The sequence below is a fragment of the Castanea sativa genome, chromosome 6, assembly GCF_040712315.1.
Source record: "Castanea sativa cultivar Marrone di Chiusa Pesio chromosome 6, ASM4071231v1".
In the NCBI taxonomy this organism is placed as follows: domain Eukaryota; kingdom Viridiplantae; phylum Streptophyta; class Magnoliopsida; order Fagales; family Fagaceae; genus Castanea; species Castanea sativa.
Window position 1 is genome coordinate 646,126 of NC_134018.1, and position 18,924 is coordinate 665,049.

Here is an 18,924-nt window from a genome sequence, read left to right on the forward strand (position 1 = left end):
ATAGAATTACATATAATAGTAACGATAATAAAGAACTTTCTCTATAAAAGAGAAGATAGTGATAAATTGCAAATAACTTCGGAAGCATAGCAGTATACTAGAAGATGATATCAATATCAATATCCAAATACCTTATAACCAGAAGCCTACCAACGCTACGCATCACTGACAAACCTCTCTCAAGCCGGCTGCTCCAAATACAAAGAAAAAAATTATATGTCATACGTATTAGACAAATATAGCACTCCTCTTATATGGGAGTGAACCCCACAAGTGTAAGACTCATCCTCATGTAAGAGGGACCTCCCATAAGTTCAATACACCAAATGCCTTCTTCAACGTACACAGACTAAAAAACTTGAAGACTTACACCAACACTGCTGTGAATTAACTGGCTTAAGACATGGCAAACCTCTAAGACAAATACGATAAACAACCACGTTTAAATCTATAACACCACAATTGTTAGCACCAATATCTCATTGCTGATATATCATCCCAAGAAGCAAACAACAATTCTCTTTTCTTTTGGGAGTAGTTGGGTGATCTGAGTTCTCTTCCTATTCAGAATGTCAGTGGGACAGAAGCTCTCTAGGACATCTTTCCTCATTCAAATTCAATGCCAACAGGCCAGAATAAAGATGCCAGTAAATGTAAAGATTTAAAACAGAACCATTAAAATGCCAATCATGAATGATGAATGCAAAACAAAAAACACTATTTTGCCACCAAGTTCCACATAACTATTCAACCTGTTAACGTAAGATGTTGCAGTTTTAAGATATCCATTTATAAAAATTCCCAAAGGCAAAAGGGGTCGACAGAGACAAAGCAAGATCTTTAATCTTCAGACCAGCTTACATATTTGTTTATTTACTAATAGGATAGCTTTTAAGCATGACAAATTCCCTCATGCAGAAATGGAGCCTTAGCCCATGGCATACTTCTGGGTCCAAGATCGGGCAGTAGTCTCGTACTTCGCTCTGTCCGTCTTATACATGTGAGCAATCTCAGGCACCAAAGGATCATCAGGATTTGGATCTGTCAGCAGTGAGCATATTGAGAGGAGGACCTGCAAGAAAAAATTGTTAAAATTTCAGCTCATTACAAAATTAACCACAAAACTAAATATCATCAAGCACAAAAACAAAACCTATATAATTGAGCTTCTTTCATAAAATGCAAAATTTAACAAAGACAATGCATACTGTTGCCAACTCCAAGCCTTGGGATGGCAGCCAAAAATATACAAATAGTGCAAATACCTAAAATATTGTATCACATGTAACAATCAGCAAGAAATATGGATGCCCATGAATCAAAGAACATTACCTTGGATATGGTGAGGGCAGGGCTCCACTGCTCTTTGAGGATGTCAAGACAGATACTGCCATTGCTGTTAATGTTAGGGTGGAAAACCTTTGTCCGGAAGGAAACCTGTCCGGTGCACAAATATGCAGAGATCATGTATGTAAATAAGCACCATCAGGTAGGATAACACAATTTGACCATGAAAGACTCATGAAAAGGGGATCTCTACTTCAAATCTACCTCTTCCCCTCATCACCTGACTTTCTCAGCGCATATTATACACTAGAGTTGGGGGGAAAAAGTATCTTCCCTACTCTGAATCCTAAGTATCCTACAAACAATTATTGCAATCAATATTAATGGTAGCATCCTGTAGTAAGAGGACCAAGTGTGAGGTCCCAGCTGTATCTGCTTTAGCACATAGAAGACCCTCTGATGGGCTCCCTTAAGCAACACCACATTGCTACCTACCAACACAAATAGTTGTACACCATGGCAGTAGGAGCATATTCAGAGGCTGTATCCATCATGTGCGTGCACACATGCATGTATGTGAATTGAAGAGTAACTAGCTCCAGGGGGAGGGTGACAACGAGGAGTATGCATATAGAACACCAATTCCCCCCCCCCCCCCAAAAAAAATATAAAACTCACGTTACCCATCAAATTTGAAACCATAATGACCAGAAAGAAACTGAGATGAATTTCCTGTGCTCGTAAATCAACGAGTGAATGGCTTCAAAGGGAGGGCAGGCTGAGGACTATACACATGCAAGCACAGCTCAACAAAGGGTCACACATTACCCATCACATTTGAAATCATAACAATAAAGTAACTAAGACGAATTTTTTGTAAGCAGAATTTCATTAAATAAAATGCTAGGAGGACACCACACAAAGTAGCTATGCTGAATGTTTTGGTCAATTCAACAATTTTTTTTTCTCTAAACAAATTTTTTTTTGGGTCAAATTTTGCTAGTATTTCATATGCTAAATGCTTGAAGCTAAAGTAAGATAGGAGGTTTTGCAATTCATAGATAGGTATTTGGATGCATGCATTTCAATCCAAAATCCAATAGGTGCAGTTTTAAGTTAACATAAGAGAGACAAGTATGTAGATGACAGCCAATAACCAGTGCTCACAATCGAACATACAATTGTGAGGCAAACTCATCCTCAACCTGCCAAATTAGTGCCAGAAGTTTTATGTCCAACATTCATTGACAAAGGACAACAGGTACATAATCCGAATATTTCAAGTAGTGCAAACAATCATGTTATGTGAGAAGAGATGCACCATACAGACAGAGACACATGAGGAATTAAACAAGCTAATGGAGACACGTGAGTTGTTTTTACCTTGGGTGGCTTGAATGGGTAATCTGGTGGGAAGTGAATGGATACAAGGAAGACACCCCCAGCAAATGGACTGTCTGCAGGACCCATAATTGTTGCTTGCCAGTGGAACATGTCATCAGCCACAGGGCCTGCAAAAATGGAAAACTGCTGGATTAAAAACTGTAGCAGTAACAACTAACAACAATAAAAACACCCCAAAAAAAAAAAATCAAACCAAAACCCAACCATCTAACCAGCACCAGTACAAGGTAATATCCTAGATTATGATTAAGTAAACCACTTACCAAACAAGAAAAAAAAAGCCATGTGAAACAAAATAACACACTATGTTGATCATCTTACTCATACACACACATGCTGGATACCAAAACACCCACTAATAAACACAACCAAGCCTTATACATGTTTATGATTCATAAAAAAACCAATAAGAATTATACTTGCAAAACCCATGAATCCTCAAAGAATAACGGTTAAAAGCCTAAATACAATCAAACCCAAATCAGCAACAAAGTACTGAGTTCAAAGAATTTGGATAGAAAGCAGATAACAACGAAACTAACCAACACCGAACAAAATTATAAATGGGTACAGTTTTGGGGCTCATGGGCAGAGCTAAAGTAAAAACACATTGCAAAATTATGGGTTATGGTTGAATGATTAGCCGCTACAGCCAAACACTCATGGGTGTAGACACTAGGCACACAGCTGAAACAGCAAAAACTGTGAAATGATTTTCTCTATCTTTTTTTTCCACTGAAGATTCATAGTTATAAAGCTGTAGCTACAATGAAACCCAAACAGTGAACAGAGTATATGAAACCCATATAGGCAAAACTACTTAAGAAAAGAGAAAAAAACGAACCAGCGCTGCATGAAGCAGGAGGGTCTTTCTGGAGGTCCTTCAATTCCTTGTTGATCCTTTTCGAAGCCATCACAAAATTCCCTTGTGTCTCACAATCTTCACCTAAACTAAAAAACCAAATTCAAATATATATATTAATTATAAAAACCCCCAACAAAAAAAAAAAACCAAAATCACAGCCCACAAAAAATCATTGAGACCCAGATAGTGACAACAAATCCTCACAGCTAAATGACATTAAATATATTTATATAAATAACGAAATTGGGTTTTTAATAATTATTGTTGTCGTCAAAATTACGAACAAACAAACAGGGTCTGAAATAAAATATATATATATATAATATGAAATCGCAGGCCAAGCATGATGATTGATGAGGATCTATTCAGAACAACAAAAACGTAAACAATATTATTATTATTATTATTATTATTATTATAACAATAATAAAACAATAATTATATAAATTAATTGGATATTTAACCTAAAACACGCAACAATCTTCTTCGTTCTTGGAATGCGCAAGCGAAAAACAATTAAAAATTATGAAAAGAAAAAGAAAAAGAAAAAGAAAAAAAGAAACCCTAAAACTTTTTGGGGGAAAAAAGAATCGGAAACCCTAAAATTTTTGGGGGAAAAAAGAAAACGTTTTTGAAATAAAAGAAAGGAAATATATGAAGAATCGGCGATCGAAACCATGAAAAATCGAAGAGAGAGAGAGAGAGACAAACCTGTAGCTGTGTGCGAGTTTTAGGGTCTGCAAAGCTAGAGAGAGAGAGTCGAGAAGAAATAGAGAGAGAGAGAAAAAATGTTAAATAATAAAAAAGGGAAGGAGAAGAGAAGAGAAGAGAAGAGAAGGAGTTAAAAAAGTGTTTGAAGGAAGGAAAAGGAGGAAAGAAGGGAAGCGTTTTTTTTGTGGCTTTTATATATTCAATATACTTTTTTAATTCTTTTTGTTTTTTTTTTTTTATGATTTGATTTTCATACCCAAATTAAAGAAGCTAGGATTTTTTTTTTAAAATATAAAAAGCTATGATTTAGCCTTTAAAAAAAAACTTTCAAAACATATTAATTTGGTCATTCTTCAAATATCAAAATACACCCAATTTTTTTGTTGATGCTTTATTTTTTTTAGAGAAATGTTACATTTATAATATTTTTACAACAAATTTTAGATAATAGATTGTTACGGTTTTGAATTTAAATCTATCACTGAAATTACTTTCTTATTCACTAATAACCATCTCTAACAACTTGTCACTTAAAATTTATTATGAAAATATTATTTATGTAATAATTTTTTTATGGTATGTAAAATGCCAAAGCCCAATTTTCTTGAGCCTATTACCTCTATCTATGCTTTCTTTCATTTTTTTTTCTCACATTACCCAAGCTCATGGAAGGTTAATAGGAAAATTAAAGGAGTGTCGGTATACATGGCAAATGCAATACCTATATTTGGGAATTGATTTTGCCAAGTGAGCTAAGGACTCTTGCAAAATCCATGAGCAAGCCTATGTGTTGACAACAAAGGAGAAAGCACCTCTCTAATCTGGTGTTTAATGCAAATTGACAAGGTCCCTTAAAGTTGTCAAGTTCTTTAAGGGTTGTTCCTCCCAAGAGGGCACAGAAAAGTTGGCACCTAGTCAAAAGGGTCTTTCCAATTGACTGCTACCTAATCCAACCTTATTGATTTGCAAAATACGTAATCCAACCCATAAGGATTGGGTTGGAGCCATATTGTCGAGCTATCAACAAAAATTCAAGTTTTTCATTAAATTAGTCATCCCTCCATCTTGTGAGGGGCTGATAAAATAAAAAATAAAAAAACTCAAGTTTTTTATCAACTTATTTAAATTCATTGTTTGATAAATGAATGCAACAACTGAACCTAATATTCTAAGAGCATCAACTGCGGAAAGGACACATGTCAAATATAAGCCCATTTTACCATTCAAGTCCAAAAGACCTACTCTAGCAAAACTTGTAAAGTTTAAATATAGAAAAAAATTCGCAATTATGCTACAGTGTGATTCTAAATGTAGAATCACACTGTAGCTCAATTGTAAAAAATATATTAATATTTTATTTGTAAATATCAGTTCTCTCTCTCCACAGTCTCTCATCTCGCTCTCCATCGCTGAACTCTTTCTCACACCAAGCCTCTCTCTTCTCTCTCATCCCTTCTCTCTCTCGCCATCGCTGCCAATTCACCCACCCATCTCCAAATCCCTTTAATCTTAGGCTTTTCTTTCTTAGTCGGTCTCTCATTTCTGGGTATTTTTTGTGGTTTTTGGTGGTGGAGATCGACGAGTGATTTGGGTTTCTTGCGGTGGAGATCGGCGAGTTGTGTGAGTTTCTGGCGGTGGAGGGTTTGTGACTGATGTGGGCATGGGTTAAGTGGTGCAATGGTGGCAGCGGCGGTGTGGTTCGGTGGTGGGTTTTTGGTTTTGATTTTTGATTTTGAATTGGATTGGAGATCGGAGAGTGATTTGTTATGAATTTTGTATTTTGATTTTGGATTTTGATTTAGAGTAGAGATCGGCGAGTAATTTGCTATGGATTTTGGATTTTGATTTTGGCTGGATTTTGCTATGGATTTTGCTCAGCGAAGGTGGGTGGTGTGACTGAGAAGCTGGAAAATGGTGGTGGTGGGTGGTTGACAAAGGAAGAGAAATAGAGATCAAGAAATGAGAAATGAGAAATATTTTTATATTATTTTAATGTGTAGTATGGTAACATAAAAGTTGGGATGCTGGTGTATTGTAAAATGGTATTATATAAATTGATAAAATGACTTTTTAAAATGGTAAAATAGGATAGGATGGAATGAGCCATTGTGGATGTTTTAAGGGTTCAAGTGATAGTCCAATGATAGTCACATTTTTTGTAGTATCTCATATTTGTAGTTCAAACCCAACCTCCCCCTTTCCCATCATCTACCTATCTTAAAAAAGACCTAATAATACTCACAAGTTGAGCAATGGGGAAAAATTCAACTCATATTTGACCAATTTGCGATCACCAATAGTCACCATTGCCGTCACTATCAATGATCCATCCGTTCCCATGGCTGCTACCATCACCAACACCACCTATAAACATTGTCAATATCACCACTCCTATTATTGTTGCTACCATCGGTCGTTGCCCAAAATCGTTATTAGCTCAACATTATCACTACTAACAGCACTGTACCATACCACCATTACCATTATTGTTGTTTTAATTTTCTTGTTTTCTAAATATACATTCGTCAAAACAATGAAAGGTTGAATTGATGAAATTAAATTTCTATCAATTTAGTTATCTATTTTTTTTTTTGAAAATTTTTAACAAGTTTTGAGTTCCTTTACCCGTACACTATTTTATAGATTTTTAGAAATTTCTTTTTATATTTTCAAAATGTCATTGGATGAAAGTTACAATAACTCCAATGCAATTTTTTTATTTTTTAATATAATATAGAAATTTTACTCTAACCTAATTTAAGTGTAAATATCTGTGAAACTCCCTTTTGGAGACTTAAATCCTAACTCTTACCCCCACACCCCACAAGTAGCTATACTTGTAGAGTGACCATCACACCAAGAATGCGCGGTGATCCAATGCAAAGATTTGGAAGAATGTAAAATTTGCCAAAAATAAATGTAGATGCAAAATGCAGAGTAATAATTCAAATTTCCGAAGCAAGAGACATATTTTCTAAGAGCATCCCTAGTGGAAATGCCAAATGGGAAATGTAAGGATTATTTAGCATTAGAGCCAATAAATCACCCAACATTAGAACTTGTAAACATTCAAAATTGTAAATTTTTTTACAATTATGCTATAGTAGCATCTTATTAATAAGATGCTACTATAGCACACTCGTATTTCTAAAAATTATTTGTTAATGGTCTCTCTCATACTTTTTATAAAAAACTCCATCTAACTTTCTCTCTCCTCTCTCTCTCTCATTTTTTCTTTTCTTTTCTCTATCTTCCTTCTTTCTCTCATTCTGCTCTCCTTTCTTCAGACTCAACCCTATAGCCACCACACCATGGCCTGACACACTGTCACCGGCCATGGCAAGCCACCACCCACTCATTATTTCTCTTCTCTCTCTCGTTGCAGATCAGTGTGGTAGCATGGAGATCGGCTTTTGGGGTTTGGTGCAAAGATTGGCGTTTGGGTGTGGTGTGGAGATCGGCGTTTGGTGTGGGATGTGGAGATCGGCGTTAGGCGATGGGTGTGGAGATCGGCATAGAGATCGGTTTATGGATTTTGTTCATTTATGGTACGAGTTGTTCATTTATGGGTCTGATTTTGCTGGGTTTTTATTGGTCATTTGTGGGTTTTGTTTTGGCAGTGGTGGGTGATGGGCAGTAAAGTAGAGGTGGTTTGTTTGAGTTGTCGCCTTTTTGGACGGTGGAGGTGATGGTGGTTTTAGTGGAAAAGAGACAGAGGAAGAGAGTTAAAAATTAGAGAGAGGAGAGAGATGGGAGAGAATAGATATGGTTTTGGGATATATTATTTTATTAGGTAGATATATTATTTTAAAGAGTAAAATAAGAAAATAAAAATTAGAATGTTAGAGATGTTGTAAAATGGTACGGTATAAATAATAAAATAATTTTTTAGAATAATAAAATAAAATTAGATGACACTAACTAATGCGAATGTCTAACAGTCCACGTACTTGTAAAATGGACAGGTCCGTCACCTTATCTTTGCATTTGTAAAATCTAAAATATTCAGTGGTTTTGAAAGGTTACACATTTCCCTTATGTCATAGAATATCGTGTCATCTGATTTGTATTTTTAAAGGCTACAATTGACTACAATCTACAAGACTACTTAATAAAATTCGGAGTACAATCCTGTACGATTTTTAGGATAATTCCATCGAGGAGTTTTTACAATTTCATCTATTCATTCATTCATTTTGAAATGAATGAATTGGATTTTACCATATCACCTATATTATTATTATTATTTTTGAAAATTAAAGAGAGCAATGTAGAATTGTAAAAGATGCGAACTAAACACTAAAAACTACCTCTGGTTTCACTTGACTTTATAACACATTACATGAAATCCCATATTTATAATGGGCTTACATGGTCAAACAGAATTTGAATTTGAATTGCATATTAATTGTCTCAATTCTATGATTTTCTCTAGTAATCAATGCCATAATTTTCTCTTATAAATCAATCTCTTGATTTGGTCTTCATTAACGTGGAAGGTAAAATATACTTTCCAAAAGATATCTTTTTAAATTATTGATAACTTTTTTATATTTTTGAAAAACAAACACACTCACACACGCATTATGAAAAGTAAAATATACTTTTTAAAAAATATCTCTTTAAATAATTATTGATAACTTTTTTATATTTTTGAGAAACAAACTCACACATGCAATGGTGAGGGAAATGAATTATTAATTAATGATAAATTGATAAAATAAAACCCACTCATTTCGAAATTGAAAAATTCCACGGTGGAGTTGCTATTATGTAAAATTTCAATCAGAATAACATAATTTATTATTTTGGTATGACACTCAACAGTCAACACAAATTGATATTATTTTGGCTGGGAAAGTGATTATAATTGAGTTATCTAGTAGTTAGGATTAGAAAAGATATTTATCTCTCCCTATGTGTGTTTGGTGCTATCCTTTGTATGGTTTTTTTTTTTTTTTTTTTTTTTCACTCTATTTTGGTAAGGCTTCATTCAAAGTTTTCAGTTTCAGCAAATTAAACGGATTCCAAACAAACCCTATAGTGAAGAGTAGTAAACTTCTTGTTGATAGGTGATTCCCCAAGGAGGTTGAAATGAGCCACTCATTTTCTTCACGAGATCAAGATTGCTGTAACTGGCGAGAATGAAATTTGGTTTACTTTATTTTTTTCCTCTTCTGCCTCTCTTTTTTTCTCAAGTACTGATTTAGTTTTTGTTCAAAAATGGTATTATATGGCTACAAGGCATTCATTGCCTACCTAGTTGCTTGGTGAAGGTGGGCCGATTTCAAGCTTTATTTTTAGGCTAAGTGACAAGTCTTCCCCCATCAAAGGACTCTAAATGGAAACATGTGGGCTAGTGATTTGGTTTTGAATTTTGTTGGGCTGTTGGCTTAACGTGTGAGTTACGCTTTGTTTGTTTTGCTTTAAAGTGTTATATTTGAAGATATTTTTTGATGTTTTGTGTGACATGTAGGGTTGTAAATGAACCAAACTATTCATAAACAATTTAGATTCAGCCTGATAAAAAATTTATTCATATTTGTTTGTTTATAAATAAGCCAAGCTTGAGCCTTAGTTTTAGGCTTGTTTGATAAACAAGCTGAGCCCAAGCAAAAAAAATTGTTCATGAATAAGATCGTGAACAATAGAGCTCGACACAAAATATGTCGAGCTTAGGCTCGTTTATAGCTTGATATATGTTTACTAAATAAATTCATTATTATGACATTACTAAATAAACTCGTTTAGGCTCGTTTATAGCTTGTTTGATAAACAAGCTGCACCCAAGCAAAAAAAATTGTTCATGAACAAGTTCGTGAACAATAAGGCTCTATACAAAATATGCCGAGCTTAGGCTCGTTTATAGCTTGATATATGTTTACCAAATAAACTCATTAGTATGACATTATACATATGTTTTGGAATGTTAATCTATAGCTTGTTTATTTATATATGTTTTGACATGTTAATTTTTTTAGATTTGTAAAGATTATAGTTGCACAGATGACAAATGTGGATATAAAAATTGTATTTTGAACAATTACTCAAGATATAGACATTGAATGATGAATAGATGGATTTAATTATGTACAGTTGTAATTTAAACAATTTTTAATCACGGGTGGAATTAGAAACATGATAAAATGAGAATTTTTTTTTTACTTGATTTTTGGTGATATATACATGCAATGTTTTTTGATCCCAAGCTAAACCAAACCAAGCTCAAGGTTTTTGACATTTTTCACAAGCTCGAGTTCAAACATTGTTTTTAAGCTTGTCTCAAGCTTGAGCCAAGCTTGAGTATTTTATTTTTATTGACAAGCCGAGCCAAGCTCAAACATACACTACTCCACAAAGCTTGGCTCGTTTATGGCTGACACGTAAAATTTTTAAGCACAAACCATTAGCTTAACAATAGCTAAACTAGCAACTCTCTCACTGTATGAGGGGGAGAACAACGATATATTTTTGTAAAATGTTTTACCAAATTTTTTATAGCAAAATTTAAAAATGTTTTCCATAAAACTTTTTACAACGAAAACAAACGAAGCATTAATTAAACAATGGGCCCTCAACAAAACACTCTTTAAAATGTTAACATAGTGTTTATATGTTTTATTATTTCGTTTCTCTTAAAAGTTGTAACAGCCTATGACAGGGGTTTGCAACGTCTCTTTATGTTAAATTAGTAATCACTTTTTTTTAATGCAAATTAAAATAGAAGAAAAGGGTTACCCGGCACATACAAAAGAAACCTTCACTACATCAACCCTGAGAATATTCGAATAACGGAGAGAAGGTCCTCAATAGGATCCAACCCAAGAGAGTTATCCTAATGCCATTGTTATTTTTTTCTTTTCTTCTTTTTTAGTCAGGGTACGTGTAAAAGAGTTGAACATAATAGGCCAACTTTTTTTTTTTTTTTTTGAAAAGACATAATAGACCAACTTTATGTTATCCATCAGTCACTTTTTCCCTTCATAACTTTATAAAACTTTGGGAGGTATAAGTTCTCTTTGGCACATTCCCCCTCTCTTACACATAATGTGTGACACATTTGATTTGATTCTTTCCTAAGTTTTAAACATTTGTAAAAGTTAAATCAAGTGGATCTTTCATTAGTCAATTAATACCATAAATTGTAGCTAAGAGTTTTATAGTTCAATTAGTTGGCACTTTTTAGTGACATTTAGGATTCAAATATCTTTTTCTCCTATTGTAACCATTGAATTATTATTATTATTAGAACAGAATGCAAAATTTATTCTCTAAGTTTTATCACTTTTCATTTCAATCCTCTAAGTTTACATTTGGTCATTTTAGTTCTCTAACTTTTAATATTCGTCAATTCAGCCCTTCGTTAAACAACCATTCATTGCCGCCATTTAACACCTCAAAACGACATCGTTTTTGGACTAATTTTAAATTTTATTTCTTACTTTAAAAAAAAGGTTATTTATAAAAGAAACCAGAAATCCAAAAAAAAAAAACCAAACCCCAAATCTGCAGATTCTAGATGCTTGGAGTCCTTGGGGTGGATATCAAGATTCTAGATTTGTTTTCTCATGAGGAAGTTAGATATAAAGACTTTAAAAACCGTCGGATCAAAGGTGTTTTTATAGCAAATTTCTTATATATCAGAAGAGTTCAAATTTCTTTCCTTTGCAGTTTTTTAAAATAATGAAAGAAAGAAAAAGAGAGAACCTAAGCAAGTTTCTTATATATCAGAAGAGTTCAAATTATTATTATTTTAAAAAATGTGAACGGTGAAAAGATCATTTTGAGTCCCAGCACAGCTTTATTGTCCCATTGAGAATTAGAAACTTTAGGCCAAGTTCCAAGGTTATTAAGAAAAATGTGAAAATACATTTTTGGTATTTTAATAACGGGATAATTTCAATTTTATATAGATATATTTCACTGTGTTAATTTCATTCCTCAAATATTAGTCGTGTCATTTCATCTTTTAACTTTTAAAATCAAAGTTCAAAGATTTGATTTTGAAGGTCAAAACAAAATTGACACAATTTAATAGTATATAAAGATGAAAATGAAACTATCACAAATATCTATGGAACAAATTTGTAGTTTGGCCTAATAAAATATCACTGTTAATATCAAATGAATATACCAAAGCATAATTAGTTATTAGAGTGGAAGTCACATTCACTTTATTTGAAAAGGAAAACCAATGAATCCCATGAAATCAGAAGTGTGTTGAGACTTGAGATAAGATTGGATTGAGATAACACAGTTGGGTCAAGTTAGCAATTTGACTTTCTCACCCAAAAAAAAAAAGTTAGCAATTGTCCATTTGAGAAATAAAAATATCTTGTGGACAAAAAGGAATACCATGTATATATGGGGACCTATCTAGTTATAGTGGGAGTAAATAAATCAATAATATGTCCCATAGTCCATGATTACTGCTTCCACAAACCACACATTGTAATTAGATAATAAAAAAATAGGCATTATATGAGCCATTCATTTCACATATCACAGTCATAAAAAAATGGCAGTGTATTCCATAAAATAAATAAATAAATGGTAGGGTAAGCTTATCTTAGACATTATATATGCTTTGAATTGTGATTTGTGACAGCCATGCAACAATTATCAATACATCATGAGCTAATTTTATTTGCTATTTTTGGTGAGGTATTTTAATGAACTACCTTATATACACTTTTTAGAAAATTTTCAATTATATCTTTGTAATTTGCAACTTTCTTTGACCCCCTTTTTTTTTTTAATCAAAAAACAAAATTTGGGTATAATTCTTAAGTACTCTATTTTAGATTCCTTACTATATTTAACCATATGATTGCATAAACTAATGAATTACATAATTAAATTTGATAATCATTAAATAAAGATAACATTTTGGTGTGCATGAACTTGTATCAAAGTGTTGCCACACTAATAAATAATTATTGCTTCAATATCTAGACTACTGCACGGGAAGTTGGACTTGGACCTCACAATCTCATCAAAAATTATTTTTATTCTTCAATTTTCAATGCCCAAAAAACAAATCTTTATTCTATATTCTGAACTTCTTTTTATTTATTTATTTATTTCTGTTGATCTGCTGTTTAGCAAAAAAACAAAAAATAAACAAATTTGTTGATCTGCTCTGTTTTTGTACGTGTATGAAAGTCAGCGAAGGTTGTAATATGAGAAAGCGCCTTAATTAAATGGTTAAGCACGACAATACGTGGTGGGTGGAGCACAAATATTGGATCAAAAGATTCAAAACTCCAATGAGACATGAAAGGGTCCCCCTTCAAACTGAGTTAACAAACCAACCTCCCCAATTCTCATATCCTCAACTTTATCTCACAAACCTTTGCAACCTCCTTCTGTAGAAACTGGCTTTTCAACAAACTGCACCCCTTGTTTCTGCTTCTTTGTGTCTTTTTCTCTTCTGGGTCCTTTGCTTTTCTCTTTGTTTGGTTGGGTGCTTTCATTTTTCTAACAGGTTGTAAGAGAAGCCAGTTCCATAGTGACATAGTTTTGGGTTCTTGATTCCTGTTGCTGCTTCTGATCTTATTATCTGTAAGAGGAGCTGGAAAGGTACTTGGCTATTTGGCTTGCTACACTTTATATCTCTTTCTTTCTTATGCTTTTTTTTTTTTTAATATCTTTTTCAATTTTGGAACTTTCAAGCATTGGAATTGCCAAACCATAGTTTTGACAAGTCTATGAATTGTGTGAGGTGAGCTTTACTGTTGGAAATTTTTTTCTTTCCCTGCATGTCCTCATATTAAAGCTAATTTTGGCTTTCCTTACATCAACAAGGATTTCAGTGTGGAGGGTTGTGTTTCAAATTCATTGGTTAGTCAACGAAGATAAAGATCAATCAGGATGTAAAATGTACTCTGTTGTATTGCAACATCTATAAGATTCACTGTCCATTCACATATTGCCATGTCTTGTAGTTGGTAAATATGTGTGTTTCAGAAGCAATTAAACGAAATATACGAATTTGGCAGTGAACACAATCTAATGAGTTTGGGATCATACCAGTGCTGATGAATCTTGCCATTTGTTGGATATTTGGTTCATCTGTTTGAACAGTTATTAATATGTTTACTTTATAGACTAAATTAATTTATCTGTATGTTTCACAATTGATTCGTCTTGTGCCGCAATTACCCAAATATTTTCTCACTTTTTGTTTTTCCTGGCGTGGGTAGGCAGTGGCACATACTTTTAGCTTGTTTCCTGCATCCCATTTGGTCTAGTTAGCTGACAATGGGAAATAAAGTGGGAAAGAGTGAATCACCAAAAAAGGTCTCAATACCTGAAACAAAGCTTGAAGCCAAAACGGTTGAAGCTATGAAGCGTAGGGCGGCTGCTGGAACTTCCATGAAGTCATTCAACAGCATAATCTTGAAATTCCCAAAAATTGATGAGAGCTTAAGAAATTGCAAAGCTATTTTTAAGCAATTTGGTAGGTAAACTTCAGTTCATTTGCTTGCTGAACATTAGCAGTAGATAATTTCTATTTGCAACCCAAAATTCATGACCATAAAGTAAATGTTGTCAAACTGTATCAATGAAATAAAAAGTTATGCATCAATGTCTTGTTTGGATAGATATGTAATATGTTACAGCCTGAATGAAACATCTTATAAAATAACCATATATAACTGACCATCTTACATCAGACTCTTTTTAGGGTTGGGGATCATTCTTTTTGTGTTTTACCAGAGAAAACTACTTTGTAGAAATATGTATTTATTTTCTACTACTGAACTTAAATTTATTTGATAGCCCCTATATCCTGATGGTGCCCAAGTGTTAACTTTTTCTGAAAACATACACAGCATCACGCAAAACCATCTACTCCTACATTTTTTCCCCTTATAACTGCTACGAAGAATGCCTTTCTTGTTTTTTTTTGTATGATTTGCTCACGCGCGCACACATGTTACTCTTATATGTGTATATATATTATTTATTTATTTAATAGCTACTTAGAGATGTGTTTTCATTATTTTAATTGTAGATGAGGATTCAAATGGTGCAATTGATTATGAGGAGTTGAAAAAAAGTTTCCATAAGCTGGAAATTTCATGTACAGAAGAGGAAATCAATGATCTCTTTCAGGCATGTGATATTAATGAGGACAAGGGAATAGATTTCAATGAGTTCATTGTACTTCTCTGTCTTGTCTATCTTTTCAAAGATGATGCGGCTACCCTTCATGCTGTATCCTGAAATCTTTTATCTGTTCAGTTTCTTTTAAGTTTCCTTTCACATGACAGATGAAACATGAAGCCTATAAATAATAGATGTTTGGCAGATAAAAGCCTAATATCTTCTCTCATTTAGAGAAGGGTGTCATATTTCATATGCCTTATGCCTTTTTTATAGCTTAAATTATTTCCTGAGGTTACTATATTTTTTGCATTTGTAGAAACAGTGAAAATGGACGTGTAAATTGTGGAGATAACAGTGTATAACTTTAGATAGAATAGAACAATGGAAAAGAATACATATGGCCGACCTTGATTAGCTGTTGGGATCCATGCCCAACCCCAAAATTCTGGGACTAAGGCTAGGTTGTTGTTATTGTACTATATTATTCTATTAGCAGATACATACAGTTTCCCTGTTTCCTATGACTACATTATAGTTGTACAGATAATATATCAATTTGAAATAAAGGGCTATACATTCATGGTCTGTGATGTCCTGAATTTTTCTGCAGTATGCCTATATCATTCTCCTGGTGAAGTAACATACATGCATATTTGTTCTAGTTGGTCCCATCTTTATAAAAGATATATTTTTTGCTAAGAAAATGTGTTTATAAGTTCCTAATTACCTTGGAAGTTAAAGTGTTCTTTTTGGGGTGGGCTTTTGGAGACATTTAATCCTTCCACCAATTTTGAAGAATCACCAAAGACTGTCTGTAGAGTGACTTTATCTTGATATTCTCCTTGAAAACTCAAATCAATGCTATGTGTCAGTTGAGTGACGATTGAAAAATGTGAGTCATGTAAAGGGAGCAGATTATAAGATTATCATCTTGCCATCATGAGGAAATAAATGTTTTCCCCCCCTTCTTCTTTTTGTATTCCTTGACATTGCTAGAAAGCACGGGTGGGAATGCCCGATCTGGAGGCCACATTTGAAACATTGGTAGATGCATTCGTCTTCTTGGACAAGAACAAGGATGGTTATGTAAGTAAGAGTGAGATGGCCCAAGCCATTAATGAAACTACATCAGGGGAAGGTTCTGGACAAATAGCCATGAAAAGATTTGGTACTCTCTCTCTCTCTCTCTCTCTCTCTCTCTCTGCCTAAATTTGTACACATGAAGTAAGAGATTCATATGCTTAATATGTTATAAGGCATGCTAATGTTCAAGCATTTTACATGAAGAAAACCTGCATCATTAACAGATGGTTTTGTGGTACCACACTTGATGGTCAAACTAGATTGTATTAGTGTTTTTTTCTTTTTAAAGAATTTCGAAATTGGCTTCATATTGATGTGTATTGCGTGGAAATCTTAATTCTGTAGGTCTCATAGATATCTATATTGATGAAGATGGCGTATAGGCTTCTTTGGGTTTACCTTAGCTAGCACGCAATATTTTTCAACACTAATGTCCACCTGTTGTCTTGATCTATTTGTAGTAATGCTGAATGTAGATGATTTTCATAGACAAACTCACGGTTCAATGAACAGCTGAACCTGAATGTTCTTGAGTCTGACATTTTATGTTAACAATGATGCGTTATATCCATATAAATTTGGATTTCTCATCAAGTGATTAGAGGTTAAACATGCTTTGAAGCATGTATGAACCTACTATGCATTCACTGGATGTGATTTAGCCACTCTGATGCAAACTAATGACCTTCATGATTAATTTAAGTCAATGAGTTTGTTTTACTTCTGCAGAAGAGATGGATTGGGATAAAAATGGAATGGTGAACTTCAAAGAATTTCTTTTTGCATTCACTGGTTGGGTTGGAATTGATGACAATGAGGATGAGGAAGAAGGCGGAGAGAAGGTCTGAATTAATCAATATCTTTGAGTCTCTCCAGACATTGCTGATTATGATGCTTGGTATTGAAGCTTCTCAGGCTTTCAAAGCTCCTTCATGTTTGTTTTTCCAATAATTTCCATGTTGATATAAACATGTATAATTAAATCTCCATTCCTTCCTTGAATTTGGAATGTATATAGTCAGGTATAGAACTCCATGCAACTGTTATCTGCTTCAGGATGAATTTGAAACGTTTTTTGCAGTCATGCATGAAGGAGAGCTAGTGAATGGAAGTTTTATTTTTATTATTTTTTGAATATTGTGACCAGAAATTTTCTTTTCTTTTTTTTTGGGGGGGGTGGGGGTTGAGTCACACTGTGGATTTGCCCCCTCTTAGAAGTTATAACACAATTTACCTACTGACCAATGTGCTTCACCATTCATAAAGTAACACATCTTTGATTTTCCCCTTACAATACATGTTCATGCATTTACTTAGCAGGTAAGGATTTTTGTTCCTATCACATTCATTTATATTCTTTAAACCTGATATTAATCAAGTGAGCAAACAATCTTTAATATTTTTTCATCAAATAAATTTCTAAAAGTTTCATGAAATTGCTATTATAAAATTTTAAATATCACCAACCATTGTCAAAATTACAGAAGAATGTTGGAAAAATGGCAGCATCGGTTAATCATTCGTGAAATTTTTGTATCTTCTTAGATATGATAAGCTGCCTTGTATTAGTTGATGCAAAATTTCCTTCTATTTTGCAAGAAAAAACCTACTTTTTCTATTTTATACACTCGCTTTTACAAAACACTCACATCAGTTTATCTATTCTACACATTTATTTAATAAAATATTCATTCTTTTACAATTTTTTATTATTCTCTCCCTCATCGCCTCTGTCACAGACCCAATCCGAAACCCATCTCTCCCTCACCGCCTCTCTCTCTTTCACAGACCCAATCCGCCTCTCTCTCACTTTCTCATCAACCAAACAATAATTACAATCCTCCATTTCATAATAAAATAGCCACAAAACATCCAAACAACATCCCAGATTTTCTCACAAACAAAACAATTCAGATTTAAGACAAATTAAACAAATTTTCTCAAATCCTCCACCTCCACCACCACCACCACACAAACCACCATGAACGCCTGTGACAAATCTTAAGATTTTAGCTCCACCACGGGCCCACACCTGCACCACCACAAATCTTAAGATTTTAGCTCTGATTCGACGATCTCTTCATCTTGATTCCTAGCACCACCAAATCAAAGAAGACAATGTGATAGGAAAGAAATCCTCTTGAGATCCATTCAAGACCCATTGAAGTTGTCAAGACCCAAAACCCTTTCGCCCTCGTCGCTTCAGGGCCATGGAGACGTGGATGCTCTTAAGGCCTTCTTTTTCATTACAATATACTACAGTAATTTTCTTCGCATATAAGGATGCTATATCACTAAAGTAAACAAACCACTTTTAATAGGCGTTTTTACAGAACTAACTACAAAACTCAAACAATATCATTAGTAAGCAAAGGTTTGAAACAAATTTGGTTTCTAACAAATCGAGTGCGTAGGGCTCGATTTTACTGTAGTAAATCGAGTTTCAAAGACTCGATTTC

The 18,924-nt window shown here is 33.7% G+C and overlaps 2 protein-coding genes across 4 annotated transcripts; one reads left to right on the forward strand and one right to left on the reverse strand.

Moving 5' to 3' along the window:
- Positions 1-720: 720 nt before the first annotated feature.
- LOC142640703 (ubiquitin-conjugating enzyme E2-17 kDa) lies at positions 721-4,436 on the reverse strand. 2 transcript variants are annotated; one of them, XM_075814919.1, is made up of 5 exons: positions 4,268-4,436; positions 3,536-3,637; positions 2,671-2,798; positions 1,333-1,437; positions 721-1,072 (listed from the first exon to the last, which is right to left on the reverse strand). In XM_075814919.1, exons 2-5 carry the CDS (start codon positions 3,603-3,605, stop codon positions 929-931), a joined length of 447 nt encoding a protein of 148 aa, XP_075671034.1. In that variant the 5' UTR covers positions 3,606-3,637; positions 4,268-4,436; the 3' UTR covers positions 721-928. The 2 variants fall into 2 exon arrangements, with proteins under 2 accessions (XP_075671034.1, XP_075671033.1); XM_075814918.1 differs by having other exon boundaries at positions 3,536-3,642; positions 4,268-4,433.
- Positions 4,437-13,476: 9,040 nt separating this feature from the next.
- LOC142640939 (putative calcium-binding protein CML21) lies at positions 13,477-17,591 on the forward strand. Of its 2 annotated transcripts, none has more exons than XM_075815263.1 (5): positions 13,477-13,849; positions 14,473-14,729; positions 15,288-15,490; positions 16,379-16,550; positions 17,195-17,591. In XM_075815263.1, the coding sequence occupies exons 2-5, from the start codon at positions 14,531-14,533 to the stop codon at positions 17,311-17,313; spliced, it is 693 nt and encodes a 230-aa protein (XP_075671378.1). In that variant the 5' UTR covers positions 13,477-13,849; positions 14,473-14,530; the 3' UTR covers positions 17,314-17,591. The 2 variants fall into 2 exon arrangements, with proteins under 2 accessions (XP_075671378.1, XP_075671379.1); XM_075815264.1 differs by having other exon boundaries at positions 13,549-13,849; positions 14,477-14,729.
- Positions 17,592-18,924: the final 1,333 nt, after the last annotated feature.